Source organism: Halichoerus grypus, chromosome 1 (genome assembly GCF_964656455.1).
Source record: "Halichoerus grypus chromosome 1, mHalGry1.hap1.1, whole genome shotgun sequence".
Taxonomy (NCBI): domain Eukaryota; kingdom Metazoa; phylum Chordata; class Mammalia; order Carnivora; family Phocidae; genus Halichoerus; species Halichoerus grypus.
Genome location: NC_135712.1, coordinates 54,385,143 through 54,401,062, shown reverse-complemented (window position 1 = coordinate 54,401,062; position 15,920 = coordinate 54,385,143). Strand labels below are relative to the sequence as shown.

Sequence of the window (15,920 nt, the reverse complement as noted above, 5' to 3'; positions counted from 1 at the left end):
CAAGTGCATTAGGGCACTTATAATAATATTATAAATATTCTAGTGTCTGCGGGAACATTCCTTTCCTAAAAGACTGTATTCTGAGCAGGTATCAAACCTCAAACTCTATGCCCATGTGGATGCTTCCAGAAGCTGTGAGTTAAGCAGTACGCCACTGATTTTTGGAGGCATGTTAGCTCCTTTAGGCCACCAGGATCCTATTAAGTGCTTTAGAAGAGGTAATCTAATCTACTGAATGGCCTGAAAGATCAAAAGCACCTCCAAGCACAAAGCAACTCCTCTACTTCTCAACAATAGGATCAGGGAAGTGGGAATTTTATTTCACCTGCTGAGGAAAGGCAGGTGAAAGTGCTGGTCACAGGGCAGGCAATTATCTCTTTGCTATGTGTTAAGCAGCATTTTCGTCTAGCTGATAAATTTCCAGCTGTTGGCAACAATTTTCTCCTCATCATGGCAGGAGCAAGAGACCCTGGCAAATGTTGAAGAGCAGTGCGAGTCGCTGATTAAATCCAAGATCCAGCTGGAGGCCAGAGTCAAGGTGCTGTCTGCGTGGTTGGAGGAAGAAGAGGAGATAAATTCCGAGCTGACTGCCAGGGGGCAGAAGCTCGAAGATGAATGTTCTGAGTTGAAGAAAGAAATCGATGACCTGGAAACAATATTGGTGAAGTCACAGAAGGAGAAGCGTGCTACAGAGCACAAGGTACTTTTTTGATAATGTTAGGGAGGCCTGGGTGCCCGAATCCCACCCCCCATCGGGTTCCGGTACCAGACTTGCTCGGCTCAAATGAATGAACTCGGTAGCCTGCAACTTTACAGCAGTCCGAGTCGAAACCAGCATAAAATGAAGGGTCCGATGAACTGTACTGTCCCGATTCAAATTTCCAATTCAAATTTATGGAACCCCGCTTAATTTTCCAAAGGAAACATCTTCACTTGTTTCAATCTTATTATACCCGAAATCTAGTAGAAAGAACAGAATAGTTTCATCGGGCCTCTGAGTACCTTTTTTGGAAGGAGAGCGAGCATGATGCAGTTTACTGAAAGGTGATTTGGGATGACAAACCCAGCTCTGTCATTAATTATTTGAAGTTCGACCTTGAAGATGTCATGTTAATTCCAGTTACAGATTTTGACATTCCGTTCATTTCAGTGGAGGGTTTTAACTTGTGCCTCTGTGTACAGACTGAAACCAGCTGAGGAGTCTGTATCCAACCTCTGATAAACAACTGGTCTCTGGAATGACACTGTAGTTTTGGCAGACGATTAAATAGCAACTCTTGGGCCGTTGGTTCCCTTTCATAAAAAGCATGTGGGCCTGATACAGCCAGCTTCCATTTTTGCATGTTTGAACAGCTGGAACTCTTCTTTCATTGCCACGCTCAGGATCTGAGACACAACAAGATTGCTACGTGCCCCCTGAGTACTCAGAAAACTACCTTTTGTGGTGTTCTTGTTATATAATAATATGACGCTCTGAAACCTGGCCATCAAATAAGCTATCCTGATATCTGCTTTGCCAGAATACCCCATTCCCTAAGTCTGTGTGTGTGTGTGTGTGTGTGTGTAAGAAAGAGTGAATTTAGAGTTTTTGAAATATATTGGGAATTTAGCTAACTTTGGTTCTTTATGACATTGGATTCCTCTTGAGACTGTACTTGAAACAGCCCTTAGCGTTATGCCCACCCTCTCAGTGGAAACTCTAATGCTGCTCTCACTGTCTTCTTCCCACAGGTCAAGAACCTGACTGAGGAAGTGGAGTCTCTAAATGAGGATATGAGCAAACTTAACAGAGTGGCCAAGGTCGTGCAGGGGGCCCATCAGCAGACGCTGGACGACCTGCTCACAGAGGAGGACAAACTCAGCAGCCTGAGCAAAGCCAAGTTGAAATTGGAATGGCAAGTACATGAGGTAGGTGGTGTTGTGTCTCGCTAGTTAGCCGTCTGCATGTATACAAACCTCTGATTTTTACTTAATTTATCTCGACAGCTTGGGGAAAACTTAGTAGCATGGCTTGTATCTTTAATATTTAGAAACAGAGGTTTATTTCTTTTTTTTCTAAATATTTTATTTATTTATTTGACAGAGAGACACAGTGAGAGAGGGAACATAAGTAGGGGGAGAGGGAGAAGCAGGCTTTCCGCAGAGCAGGGAGCCCGATGCGGGGCTCGATCCCAGGACCCTGGGTTCATGACCTGAGCCGAAGGCAGACGTTTAATGACTGAGCCACCCAGGCACCCCTGGTTTGTTTGTTTCTTGATGTACACTGAGCCATTTCTGCGTAAGAGAAGCCCCAGCATGTAATCTGTCAGTTTTTAAATGCAACCTTCACACAACCCGGGGCAGTGGGAGAAGAACATTGAGAGGAATTATAAAGGGTTATCCCTGTAAGTGACTGATTGTTTTTCCCCATAGCTCCCACAGAACCTGGTGTTTTGCCCGACAGATATGCTGGTTCTCTATTTGACACTAGTGTTGAAAGATTAGTTCAAAAGCCCTGTTGTGTCTCCAGTGGTGTGTTGAGGTTTATTTATAATTGAAAGGTATGTAAATCACAAGCTGTGTTCGACCTATGCTTTGGGAAAATACTTGTAAGATTCTAAAGCTGGTGTCCCTGTTCTGCCTCCAAACACCCCGTGAAATAAAGATGTTTCAAACCACTCTTCACGGTAGCTTCACCATTCTTCCTTCCCGCCCCCAGCTGCCAGAGCTGATGCGTTCACTCTCTTATTAGTTCCAAAAGCTTAGCCTTTATAAAATTGCTGACAAGGGTGGTGTGGTTTTTTATTTGAATTACTTGCTTCTTTTTCCTCATGTCTATCAGTTTCCTCTATTACCTGTTAGTTGTCTCAATTCTCTTCCTATTTCCACTGATTGTGTGTCTCACAACACCTCAATATGAGGATTTACTGTGTATGTGTGTGCTCGCACGTGCACTCTCTCGCTCGCTTGCTCGCTCGCTTGCTTGCTCTTTAGTGCACTCTCTCTCTCACGCATGCACGCACACACACTCACTTGTTCTCTCCAGGAGTTCATCTACTTTCAGGTTTTTACACACTCCTTCCAGAAATTCTCCCTCCTCCTCCTGTTTGAATTTCATATATTTTGCTGGTTACAGGAAATAGCTTCTATTGCTGAAAAGTAAACATTTCAATATATCTGTGAACAAATAGCCATACTGTAACTGTTATCTAGCCTCCTGCTAAACCAACCTCAATATTGTTGACAGTGCTCAGTTGACCTGTTGAACTTTTGACAGTTCTGACCACCCCGGTGGGGAACCAGAATCCGACATAATGTTATGGACTAGAAAATGGGTGTGGAAGTCATGCCATGTGAGATGTGTATGAAAGGGTCTGTGATACTGAGTTGGGAGATTCAGGACAGCTGCCTCATATTCATAGATGATTGTGTGGAGATAGATTTGCTTGGTGTTGCTCTAGGGAGCTGAGCTTAGACTCATAGGAAGAATTTACAGAGAATGTTTTGGCTTCTTATGAAGAAGCACTCCTGAGTAAATGGACTTATCCACCCATGAAATGAGCTGCCGTATGACGAAGTGGGCTTCCCATCAGTGAGAAACAATCAAATAAGGGCTCCCTGGCTTTTATTATTGGCTCCTTTCTTAGGACAGAGCTCATACTCCTTAATCTCCAAAGTTGTCTTTCATCACTGTAATTTCTAGATTTTTTGTTGTCTTATCAATGCATGCAATATTTAAGATATCTACACAGCTGGGCATCATTTACATAATATGTGCTTGTATTTTTCTTTCTTTTTTCAGAAGGTAAGGGTTCATGAACACATCTAGTGAAGTATAAACTTTACCAATTTATTTGGCTAAATAATACCTCCTTTTGTCAGCTTGAAGGTCAGGAGAGGAAAGCAAGAATGAACTGTGAGAGGGAAAAGAGCAAACTGGAGGGCGATTTTAAGCTGCAGCGCGTGAGTATGGAGCACCTGGAGAGCGGCCAGGTGCAACTGGTAGAGAAGCTGAGCAAGTAAGCCACCTTGCTGTTGACGCAACATTCTGGAAGACCTTAGGGTGGAAGGAACCGCTCTCTCATGTCATTGATCCTCATGACTCCAGGGACAGATGTCTTAAGACCTGAAGGGGAAGATAACAAGCCTAGGAAATGATTTTTTTTTTTTTTTTTTGCTGGACTTTATTATATGGTTGTAAAAAGAGAGTAAATGCATAATCGAGAAGAATATGACTGAGAAGGTATCTGACTAGCAGGTGGGAAAGAAAGGTGTAAGGCATGTGAGATGTGAATTATTGAAATTTGAGGCTACAAGTCCAAAGATAAGAGTGGCTCACCTCGGGCGCCTGGGTGGCTCAGTTGGTTAAGCGACTGCCTTCATCTCGGGTCATGATCCTGGAGTCCTGGGATCGAGTCCCACATCGGGCTCCCTGCTCAGCAGGGAGTCTGCTTCTTCCTCTGACCCTCTTCCCTCTCGTGCTCTCTATCTCTCATTCTCTCTCTCTCAAATAAATAAATAAAATCTTAAAAAAAAAAATGGCTCACCTCTTTTACTCATGATGAAACCACTGGAATAAAAGTAAATAACAATAATAATAATAAAACAAAACCAATAAAAACAAACAAAAAAACCCTAATGTGAAGTTCAATACAGGCCTCTGGTCACTTTAAAAAAGTTTGCCAGATATAACTTCATTGTTATTTATATAGCTTTTCTATCAACTAATTTACCATAGAAATATCCAATCTTAAAATTTAAAGCAAAACATAACAATGAAAATTAGTGGAACTTTCGGCTCACATGAACTTAGGGCAAAATGGGCCCTCAGTTTAGTTTCACTACTCAGTGAAATGGACTTTCTCATCTTGTCTCTTGTCATCCCCTGCTTAGCTAGACTTTAATTCTAACCATTAGGGATTTTCAAGTTATTGCGAATAGATCAAATAAAAGGGGGAAGCAGTGAGGCCCAAGAGTGAGGTAAGGACAGGATAAAGCTGGGAACGTGTCGTTCACTAGGGTTACAGGGAAGAAGAGAAGAGAGTCAAGTGAGTAGCTATGAGCCTCTGGTTTTTCTGTGTGCATGAGTTGCCATGATACATGCTCATGTTCAGGCTTGATTAATATTCTAAGGAGTTAGTGGACTTGATAGATGTTTGGAAAAAAAGAAATAAGTAATCCTATAAATGTGTGGAACTTTGAAACTATGATAGAGGTCCCTGAGCATTCAATTTTAAGATGACGTTTCAGCTCAGCAAAGTGAAGATGATGCCCCATGTCCTTGTAGGCCCTAAGTCAAAGAGCTCTGGCATTTTAGAAATCTGTGTTTTTAGAAAGGTACAACCTTAACTATAAAACTTTTTCTCTAAATGGACCTATGTATATATAAAAAAATACATGATAAAGGTGGCATTTCAAATTAGTGATGACTGGATAGAGTACTTAATAAATGGTGCTGAGATCATTAGCTATTCATTGTCTGAGATGAAAGTTAAATTTCTACCTCGCACTATTCACACACACAAAATCCAGTTGCATTAAAGAATTAAATGTGAAAACAAGGCTAACCACTAGAAGATGCAGCATTATTTACAATAGCTAAGACACAGAAGCAACATAACTGTCCACTGATGGATAAATGGATAAAGAAAATGTGGTGTATACATATAATGGAATATTATTCAGCCTTTAAAAAGAAGGAAACCCTGCCGTATGTGACACCGTAGATGAACCTGGAGGATACTATGCTAAGTGAAATAGGGAATCATAAAAGAACAAATACTTCATGATTGTATTTATATGAGACATCTAAAATAGTCAAACTTGTAGAAACAGAGTAGAACGGGGAGTGCTAGGGGCTGGAGGGAGTGGAAAATAGGGGTATTATTTAACAGGTATGAAGTTTCAGTTATGCAAGATGACTGAGTTCTAGAAATCTGCTGTACAACAATGTACCTATAGTTAGCATTACTGTATTGTGCACTTAAATATTTGTTAAGAGGGTAGGTCTCATGTTAAATGTTCTTACCACAATAAAGACAACAAAAATCACTGGAAGACAATATAGGTGAAAGGTCTTGGGGAAAATGGCGGGTTAAGTTTTCTAGAATAAGTGACAAAAGCCAAAGACAGAAAAAGAATATTTTGATACATCTAATGATATCAAATATTTAAACATTTATGTGGCAAAACGCAACACAAAATCAGAACAAGTTATATAAGATGGGAGAAATATTTGCAGCAGAAATCAGAAAATAAGGATACTAAAAGGAAATCTATAGTTCAATAATTATTTGAATAGGCTAGCAGACAAATGATTAAAGGATACCACCAGGTGGTTTATTTGGCTTATTGGCCATTTTTGAATCCTCATAGTTGACAAGATGCTGCCTCACTGTTAAACAAAGACATTAAAAAGAAAGATATTCTAATTTCTCTCCGACTAGGAAAAATTTAGAAGTATGCTAATACTAAGTGTAAATGTCGAGGAATAATCTCACACTGCTATTGCAGGGCAAAGGGCAGGGTTATATAATTTTAAGCACACACTTATACTTGACCCAGGCATTCCCTGCTTTGTAGCCACTCTAAGGAAACACTCATGTGTACACAAGAGGGCATGGATATGAATGGTGTTATTTACAAAAGGAAAATATTGGGGAAAACTTGAGGGCTTATTAATAGGGAAATGGATAAATTACAGCATGTCTAAATCATGGAATAGTATGTCACAGTTAATTTTTAAATGAAGTCATTTTTGTGTGGGCCAACATGGAAAAACCTCCAATGTGTTATTGGGTTAAAAATAAGACATGGAAAAACCTCCAATGTGTTACTGGGTTAAAAATAAGTTATGGAACTATAAATACAAATACATACCATATTATACCTTTCACAGTAAAGAAAATGAAACTATTTCTACCGATATGTAAACACAAATGTATGTCAATACTTAGAAAAATGTCTGGAAGGATTCATACCAAATTGATAATGGTGTTTACCTCTAGGGAAGGAACAAAGATTGGGTGTGATAGCCAAGGAGATTTCAGATATAGATATAATAGTTGAGTTTTTGCAATGAGAATGAATTCATGTGTCATTACTATAATTTTAAAAATATTCAAGCCAAATGTTATCACTCTAAACAATTCCATTTGATACATTTTTCCCTAACAGGAAAGAACTAGAAATGAATCAGATGAATTTAAAGGTGGGGAAGGAGAAAGGACCGGTGGCTCAGCTTCAAAACATGGCTAAAGAGCTTCAGGTAATCATTTATCAAATACCTGTGTGTAGCTATATGTAGATTCACGGGTGATAATAGGTACTTCAGTAACAAATGCTTTGTCAGGGTATCCATACGCTTAGCCAACTATGGACAGAAGCAGAAAAGAGCAGTGGTTAAGAAGGGAGACTGTGGCATTCCCCAGATAGGTGACTTGGGAAAATTACTTTTTAAACTTAGATTTTCTTATCTATAAAAATATAGATAATTTGTTGAATATTTGCGGTGAACCAAACATTGTGCTAAAATCCTAGGCATTTATTTTTTCAGTTATTAATCTTCCTGACAACCTTGAGCTAGTATTATTAAATGCAACAGTACATTTAAGTGGTAAGCATAGAGCCTGATCCATGGTAAGCATTCAGTGTTAGCAATTTAATTTTTTATAATGATTAGTCTTTGTGATTAGAAGGCAATTCCGTTTCTGTGCTGAAAATCTGTTTTGTATCTACTTGTAGTCTCAAAACATTATTTAATAATGGGAAGCTATTTATAAGTTTTAGACCAGGTAGCTGTTTTATACTATTTGACCATGTTATAGAGTAATATAAGTATGTATGGGTATATACATATACATACACACACATATATATAACTCCTTACATATGCTGTATGCATATACATCTGTATGATAGATGTTTTTCCTTTGGAGCTAAATATTTATCTCAGTAATATAGCCATTACTCAAAATAATTTTGAGCCTCTTTCTGATAATTATTTTCTGAGACATTTTGAACCGAATAAGAAAGTCAGTCTCACTGATTTATAGGCATGATTTCAAACACAATATTAATCTCCAAGCGATTATCTATCATATTCACCGGGCTTGTCTTCAAATGATACTTGACTTTATCCAAAATAAAAAGACTCAGAAATTTCAGTTTATCCAAAAGACAAATTCTCTTCCCTTGATGACTTAAAAAAAATGCTCTAAAGATTATTTCTGAGGAGATGTTCCAGAAATGTTTGGTTTAATGATAGTATTGTTTGGGATAAAGTTATTGGATCCCAAAATAACTCGTTGGAAGGTGATCGTGTTTACTTGGGTGCGGAAGTCATAAATTTTTTTAGCACCTTTTCTGTCATAGCACCAGATCTGGTAGCCTACGTATTGGCATGATCTAGAAATCAGCATTCTCTAGCCATGGTACTCTTATTTAAAGGAAAGGAAGACATATTCTAAAATAGATCTTATCCTTTTTCACCCCTAATCTATGCCTAATTATTAAAGGCAATGTTAATGAACAGCAGTGGCTTCCCTGTACTCTAATGATGCTATCAAGATTTGTAGAGCTATTTGCCCTTACACTAAAAGGGTTTTGGGCTCTGGGGGTTCTTATCACTAATTTCCTTTATCTGGTAATTCTTCCTCTCATGGTATCAGATTACTATTCATGGTAGCAGTCCTCATTCCTCCACCAATTCTCATTTGTTACGTCAGATTTCCTGGTACTTGAAATCACCTGCAGACTAAGGAGCCAAGTAACCAAGTTTGTCAGAATTGTGTGTAAAATTACATTGATGCTCTTTCTTATGAGTGAGTTGCTTGGATATTGGATATCAGAGATATTCATTCTATTCTTCAGATATTTGCCCAAGTTCCCAATAATTGAGATTGGTAAACTAATTCTAGAGGAGTGAGGTATTGTATATAAAATTCATCATGTTAGTTTTTATTAAATCTCTTTAAATTTTTTTCTTGTTGTATGAAAAATGTTTCCTTATTGCTTTGGAAACTGCTCTTTACTGTAGTTTCCCGTCCATGTATAGAAGTTATGAAGTTGCTCATCACCAAGGACTGGAAGATCTGGAGGAACTGCACATTTGAATTCTGGTTTTTGTACTGATTTGGGAAAAATAATTTAATCTCTCTGTATTCCATCTTCTTTATATAAAATGGGAACCAAGAGTGTTATGTGACTTTTCTTAGTGTTGAGAAATATATAAAAAGTACAGTAAAGCTCTTCAGTATAAAATATGCTACAAGTGCTTTGTAAAAGTCAAAATTATTTATTGCTGCAGATAAAGATACAGGCTTTAAAAAGGGAACTGGAAGTTGAAAGGACCACCCGAGCTAAGATGGAAAGGGAGAGAGCTGACCTCACCCAAGAATTGGAAGCCTTGAATGAGAGGCTGGAGGAGGCAGGAGGCACCAGTTTGGCTCAACTGGACATAACTAAGAAACAGGAAACAAAATTTCAGAAGCTTCACTGAGACATGGAAGAGGCTACACTGTACTTCGAGGCAACTTCTGCCACTTTGAAGAAGAGACATGCAAACAGCCTGGCTGAGCTCCAAGGTTGGCTTGAAAATTTACAACAGGTCAAGCAGAAATTAGAAAAAGACAAGAGTGACTTGCAGCTAGAAGTGGATGACCTCCTGACCAATGTTGAGCAGATGACCAGAGCTAAGGTAAACATTCCTAAGTCTACTTTACAGACTTCAGAACATGAAAGTAGGTGGGGGAGGGGAAGGGAAAGAAAAATAAATGAGACTGGTGACTTGAGGTGTTTGCTAATGGAGGCTATAGTTCTTTAGATTGACTAGAATCCGGCTTAATCTCAGTGGACATTGTGAAGGTCACGTGGCTATTACCTTAATGTAGCCTGATAGTAGCTTCTGGTTTTATTGGAATTCCAGTCCATGTTTCTTGTGGATCTTTCTGGTGACAACATAAATAAGTAGGGTGAAAAGTGAAGCCACTAGTTATGTGAGTGGCATGTCTCTCTTGAAAAATGGCATTGATTGGGAACACTCCTTGGGGGTGGCTCAGACACTCTAGTGTTTGTCTCAATGAATGGTGGACAAAAAGAGCTTTGCTAACAGGAGAGACCTTTTCCCCCTCATCTTTTCTGGCATCTCTTTAACCAGCCAGCACTTAGAAGGACGTTTCACCATATGTTCTTTCTTCACTGAGCCCATTAATCCATATAGTACAAGCTCTTTTATCAAATGACTAGTATCAGATCACAGGTAATGGCCATTCTACCTTCTGGTATTTGAGAAAAGGCTTATGTTAGGTTAAGCAGAACAAATACAGGCATACAACATTTTATTGAGCTTTGCTTCATTATGCTTCACAGATATTGTGTTTTTTACCATTGAAGGCTTGTGGCAGCCCTAAGTTGAGCAAGTCTATTGGTGCCATTTATCTAACGGCATTTTCTCACTCCATGTCTCTGTGCCACAGTTTGGTGATTCTCACAACATTTCAAACTTTTTCCTTATGATTATATTTATTATGGTGATCTATGATCAGTGATCTTTGATGTTATTGTTGCAATTGTTTGGGGGCACCAAGAACCACGCCCAATATAAGAAGGCAGCCTTAATGGATAAATGTGTGTGTCCTGACCGCTCTGCCAAACGGCCATTCTCCTCTCTCCCTCTCCTGAGGCCTCTCTATTCCCTGAGACACAACAATATTGAAATTAGGCCAATTAATAACTTTAAAATGCCTTCTGAGTGTTCAAGTGAAAGGAAGAGTTGTACATCTCTCACTTTAAATCAAAAGCTAGAAATGATTAATCTTAGTGAGGAAGGCATTTTGGAAGCCAAGACAGGCTGAAAGTTGGCTAGGCCTCTTGTGCCAAATGGTTAGCCAACTTGTGAATGCAAAGGAAAAATTCTTGAAGGAAATTAAAAGTGCTACTCCAGTGAGCCCATGAATTATAAGCAAGTAAAACAGCCTTATTGCTGATAATGGAGAAAGTTTTAATGGTCTGGATAGGAGATCAAACCAGCTACATCATTCCCTTAAGCTAAAACCTAATCCAGAGCAAGGGCCTAACTCTCCAATTCTGTGAAGGCCAAGAGAGGTGAGAAAGCTGCAGGACATGTTTGAAGCTAGCTGAGGTTCATTCATGAGGCTTAAGGAAAGAAGCTGTCTCTATAATATAAAAGTGCCAGGTGAAGCAGCAAGTGCTGATGTAGAAATTGCAGCAAGTTTTCCAGAAGATCTGGCTTAAATAATTCATGGAGGTGGCTACCCTAAACAAAGAAACTCAATGTAGACAGCCTTCTATTGGAAGAAGATGCCATGCAGAACTTTCCTAGCTAGAGAGGAGAAGGCAATGCCTGGGCTTCAAAGGACATGCTAACTTTAGGGGCTCAAGTTGAAGCTAATGCTCATTTGCCATTCTGAAAACCTGAGGACCCTTAAGAATTGTGCTAAATCTACTTTGCCTGTGCTCTAGGAATGGAAAAACAAAGCCTGAATGATAGCACATATTTGAAGCCCACTGTTGAGACCTACTGCTTGGAAAAGAAAATTCCTTTCAAAATGGTACTACTCATTGACAATGCAGCTGGTCACTGAAGAGCTCTAATGAAGATATACAACAAGATTCATGTTGTCTTCGTGCCTGCTAACACAACAGCCATTCTGTAGCCCATGGATCAAGGAGTCATTTTGACTTTCAAATTTCATGATTTAAGAAATATATTTTTTAGGTCTATAGCTGCCACAGATCCATCACTGATGGATCTGGGCCAAGTAAATTGAAAATCTTCTGGAAAGCATTCACCATTCTAGATTAAGAACATTCTACATTAAGAACATTCATGATTCATAGGAAGACGTCAAAATATCAACATTAACAGGAGTTTTGAAGAAGTTGGTTCCAAACCCTTCTGGATAACTTTGAGAGGTTCAAGACTCCACTGGAGGAAGTAACTGAAGATGTGGTGGAAATTGCAAGAGAACTAGAATTAGAAGTAGAGCCTGAAGATGGGATTGAAGGGCTGCAATCTCATGACACAACTTTAACCTAAGGAGTTGCTATTTATGGATGAGCAAAGAAAGTGGTTTCTTGAGACAGAATCTACTCCTGGTGAAGATGCTGTGAAGACTGTTGAAGTGGTAACAAAGGATTTAGAATATTACATAAACTTAGCTGATAAAGAAAGCAGCAGCAGGGTTTGAAAGGATTGACTCCAATTTCGAAGGAAGTTCTACCATGGGTAGAATGCAATCTAACAGCATCACATGCTACACAGAAATCATTTATGAAAGGAAGAGTCAATTGTGTCAAAACTCATTGTTGTCTTATTTTAAAAAATTGCCACAGCCACCCCAACCTTCAGCAACCACCACCTTGATCAATCAGCAGCCATCAACGTTGAGCAAGATCCTCCACCGGCAAAAAGATGATGACTCACTGAAAGCTCAGATGATGGTTAGCATTTTTTAGCAATAAAGCATTTTAAATTATGGCATACACATTTTTTTAGACATAATGCTATTACACAGTTAATAGACTACAATATAGTATAAATATAACTTTTATGAGCACTGGGAAACCAAAAAATTCGCTGACTCACTTTATTGTGATATTACCTTTATTGCATGGTCTGGCACTGAGCCTGCAGTATCTCCAAGGTATGTCTGTAGCCAGAGTCACATTCTCCTTGTGAGCAGAATTTGTAAAGTTATCTGGGAAAGAGACAAACCAACAATAAAGCTTAACCTTCATGGACTATAGCCAGAAAAATGTAGCATTTCTTCAGAAAGACTGAGTGACTCCTAAAATATTTAGCATTAATTCCCTTTAAAAACCTCATTAAGTGGAAAGAAACACAACCACCCTGCTTTTCCTTCCCTTTCTTTCTCCCCACTATCCCTGCCATCCCACCCTCAATTATCTTAGAATGTAAATCTAGTAAAGATTTAAGTCCTCTCTCCTCTCTCTCTTCTGTATTCTTCCTTTTATGTGGACTCCTCTTTCTCTCAGCAATGAAAGCATTCTTCCTCCATGCCCTGTAGGCTTCATTTGCTTTCCTCAGCCCAAATGAGTCTCTAGAAGTCCTTACTCTTTATAGTCTACTGTGCCTCTTGTTTATCCTCAGGAATTCTTCTGTTTCTGCACGTCTTAGTAGGAATTCATAGTCATAAAACTGTTGATAGGTTCACCGTAAATCCATACTAATTAGATATGAATTTCATACTTTCCAATTTCCTCTAGAATTTCATTGCTGCTCAGAAGTTCTTTATTCTTCTAATTCACTGTTGTATTTTAAACAAAATCCTCCCTCAGGTTGTAACCCTGACTTTCTAAATCCTTTTCAATAAATGGTAAGACCTAACTGATAAGATCAAGACCATTCAGTATAACTTCTCTCTTCACCTTATATTTTTCTTATACTCATCCATTTCTTTTTTTCTTGTCCCAAAGAATAAAAAATTTTTCCACATAACCATTATTCACCCATTGCAAAAACAAACCAAAATAAGAAAAACTTTTCCTCGGATACTAGGAAGAGGAAAGCAAAGTCTATCCATATCCGCCTCTGTCTCCTTGACCAAAGAGTATTGTTCCATTTATCCATTGCTGTATAACAAATCATCCCCAAACCTTGTAGCTTGAAACAGCAATTTATTATCATCTCTCTTGGTTCTGGGGTTGCCAGGCTTAGCTCAGATGGCAGTTGAGACTGGAGTCATCTGAAGGTTTATTCATTCTCATGTCTGGCTCCTGGGCTGCACAACTAACTAGAATGGCTGGGGGCTAGTTGGAAATCTTTCTTGCCATGTGGCTAGTGTGGGTTTCCTCATAGCATGGCAAACACGGGGGACCTGGACTTCTTACAAGGCAATTTAGGGCACAAGAGCAAGTATTGCAAGAGACCAAGACAGATGCTGCAACAATTCTAGTGAGGCAGACTTACAGTGCAGTGGAGTGATTCAGTTAGAAGTCAAAGGGTAGGGATCTATACAAAAGTGTAAATACCAAGGGTGTTGGTCATTGGGAAGCCATCTTAGGAAGCTAGCTCCCACCAGCAGATATATATGCCTCACTACCTCCTCAATCCTGTAACCCCTGCTGTCTTTTATTACCCCTGCTCTTCTTAAAAGTATTCTCTTAAGTTGTTCTTTCAAAGATCAGTAATGTCTTCCTTTCCTCAAATTAGTGTGTCTAAAACCAAACTCATCAACTTCTTCTGAATCTGGTGTTTCTTCTGGACATTTCTGTCACTGGAACCCTGTTTCTTCCCATCACCCAGGCTCTAGGCCTGTAATTGATTATTTGTTTCCTCTCTTGTTCTTTGCTTTCCAATCAATTCTTACAGCAGGTCAATTCTTCACTGTCTTACAGTTTTCCATTCTATTCTCACATGCAGATAGGACTTTCATTACCTTTTAACTGGACTATTAAAGTGGTTTCCTAAATTACCTTTTTTGCTTCTAGTTTTTCTTTGTTTCAATCTATCCTATATAGTATCTATATGAATATCTCTAGACATGGCTTTATAGAATCATGTCCCTGCTTAACAGTGAACTCCAAACTGCCGCTTTTCAAAGTACCCTTTGGCCTGTGATCTGACTCAATTTGCCCTGCCAATTTTAGATTCCATTACTTTGCTTCATGGGCCTTCTATTTCAGCCAAGCTAGAATGTTTGCCTTCCATCAAATATCCTTTTTCCACCAATATGCCTTTTCCAAACTAAGCCCTCTCCCTGGAATGCTCAAGTTCAACTTTCCATATTAAGACTTTATCTGTTTCAGAATTACTGTAGCACTTTTGGGATCCCTCTTGTACTACTGCATTATATAGTCTTTTAACTTTGCTTAAATAGAAAGCATCTCTAAGGCAGAAACTAGGTCTTATTTTACTCATACTCAGTACATGATATGCATAACCTTTATACTCAAGTACTAGCATTAACTTTTACATATGCCTCTTGGGAATTCTATGGCTCATAGGTTCAGTGACTACCCAAGGTCATACAATTATGGTAGAGATGGGCCTCGACTCCCAATCCTGTTTATGTTGGTGGGTGGCCACATTCCGCTGCTGCTGTAAATATTTCTTGGTGAGATAAATTGATTCTGTTCACTCTCATAGGCATATACATTATGCTGAAATTTTTCTTGAATTGTTTATTTCATCTTTTCCTGAATTATAATGCCAGGAATGCCAATACTCAGTGGTACAGTGGAAACTGAAGCATTTTCAAAAAGTATATTATGCTGACAGAGAAGCCCAGGGAAATTTAGAAGTTATAGGCAATCTCACAATTATCTTGATTATTTTGAATTCCCATTGGTTCCTGCATTTTTGGGAGACAGCATTTTTAGGCAGCATTTTAAGAATCAGCTTTAAGATTAATATACATTATTCCATTAACCTCTTCTTTCCTGGTATGAAAATTTAGTGCCTATCCTTTGTGCTTAAATTTGAATTTATACCTTCAGTTACAACCCATTTGAATGATATGTCCCTGTGTAGGCTACCTTTAGATAAACAATTTCAATGTCTTTTGCAGATCCTGCTTATAAAAAATACATTGTAAATTGGAAAGGCTCTGCCAGTGGTTAACATTGCCCATGAAATACCTACCATATGAAGCTATGCCTCAGAGCAGGTGTCTTTTCTGTGTACCCAGGTGGCTGCTACTCTGCAGATACATACAGCCCAGCTGGGCCTTACTACACAGGAGTCTCTTAAAAACTGGGGATTCTCTGGCTCCTTTGCTTGCCATTTCCACACACCATTGCCTGAGTTGTCTTGTAGATCTCTGTGTTCTTTCACCCTCAGCAAACAGGTGCAGAGCATAGAATATTGAGGGCCATAAACAGAAGTGCCATTCCTCACACCTGGATGTATTCTTCCTGTCCCAGTTAATGGGTCATTTTTTATTGGAGGCAACATAAAA

General features: G+C 39.0%; 1 protein-coding gene across 1 annotated transcript in view; it reads left to right on the top strand.

Annotated features, from left to right (window-relative positions):
- MYH15 (myosin heavy chain 15) overlaps positions 1 to 15,920 on the top strand; it is a 152,859-nt gene that overhangs the window by 70,028 nt on the left and 66,911 nt on the right. Inside the window, 5 exon segments of the mRNA XM_078058924.1 lie at positions 458 to 700; positions 1,732 to 1,908; positions 3,862 to 3,998; positions 7,156 to 7,246; positions 9,287 to 9,682. Coding sequence (XP_077915050.1) covers positions 458 to 700; positions 1,732 to 1,908; positions 3,862 to 3,998; positions 7,156 to 7,246; positions 9,287 to 9,682 — 1,044 coding nt within the window.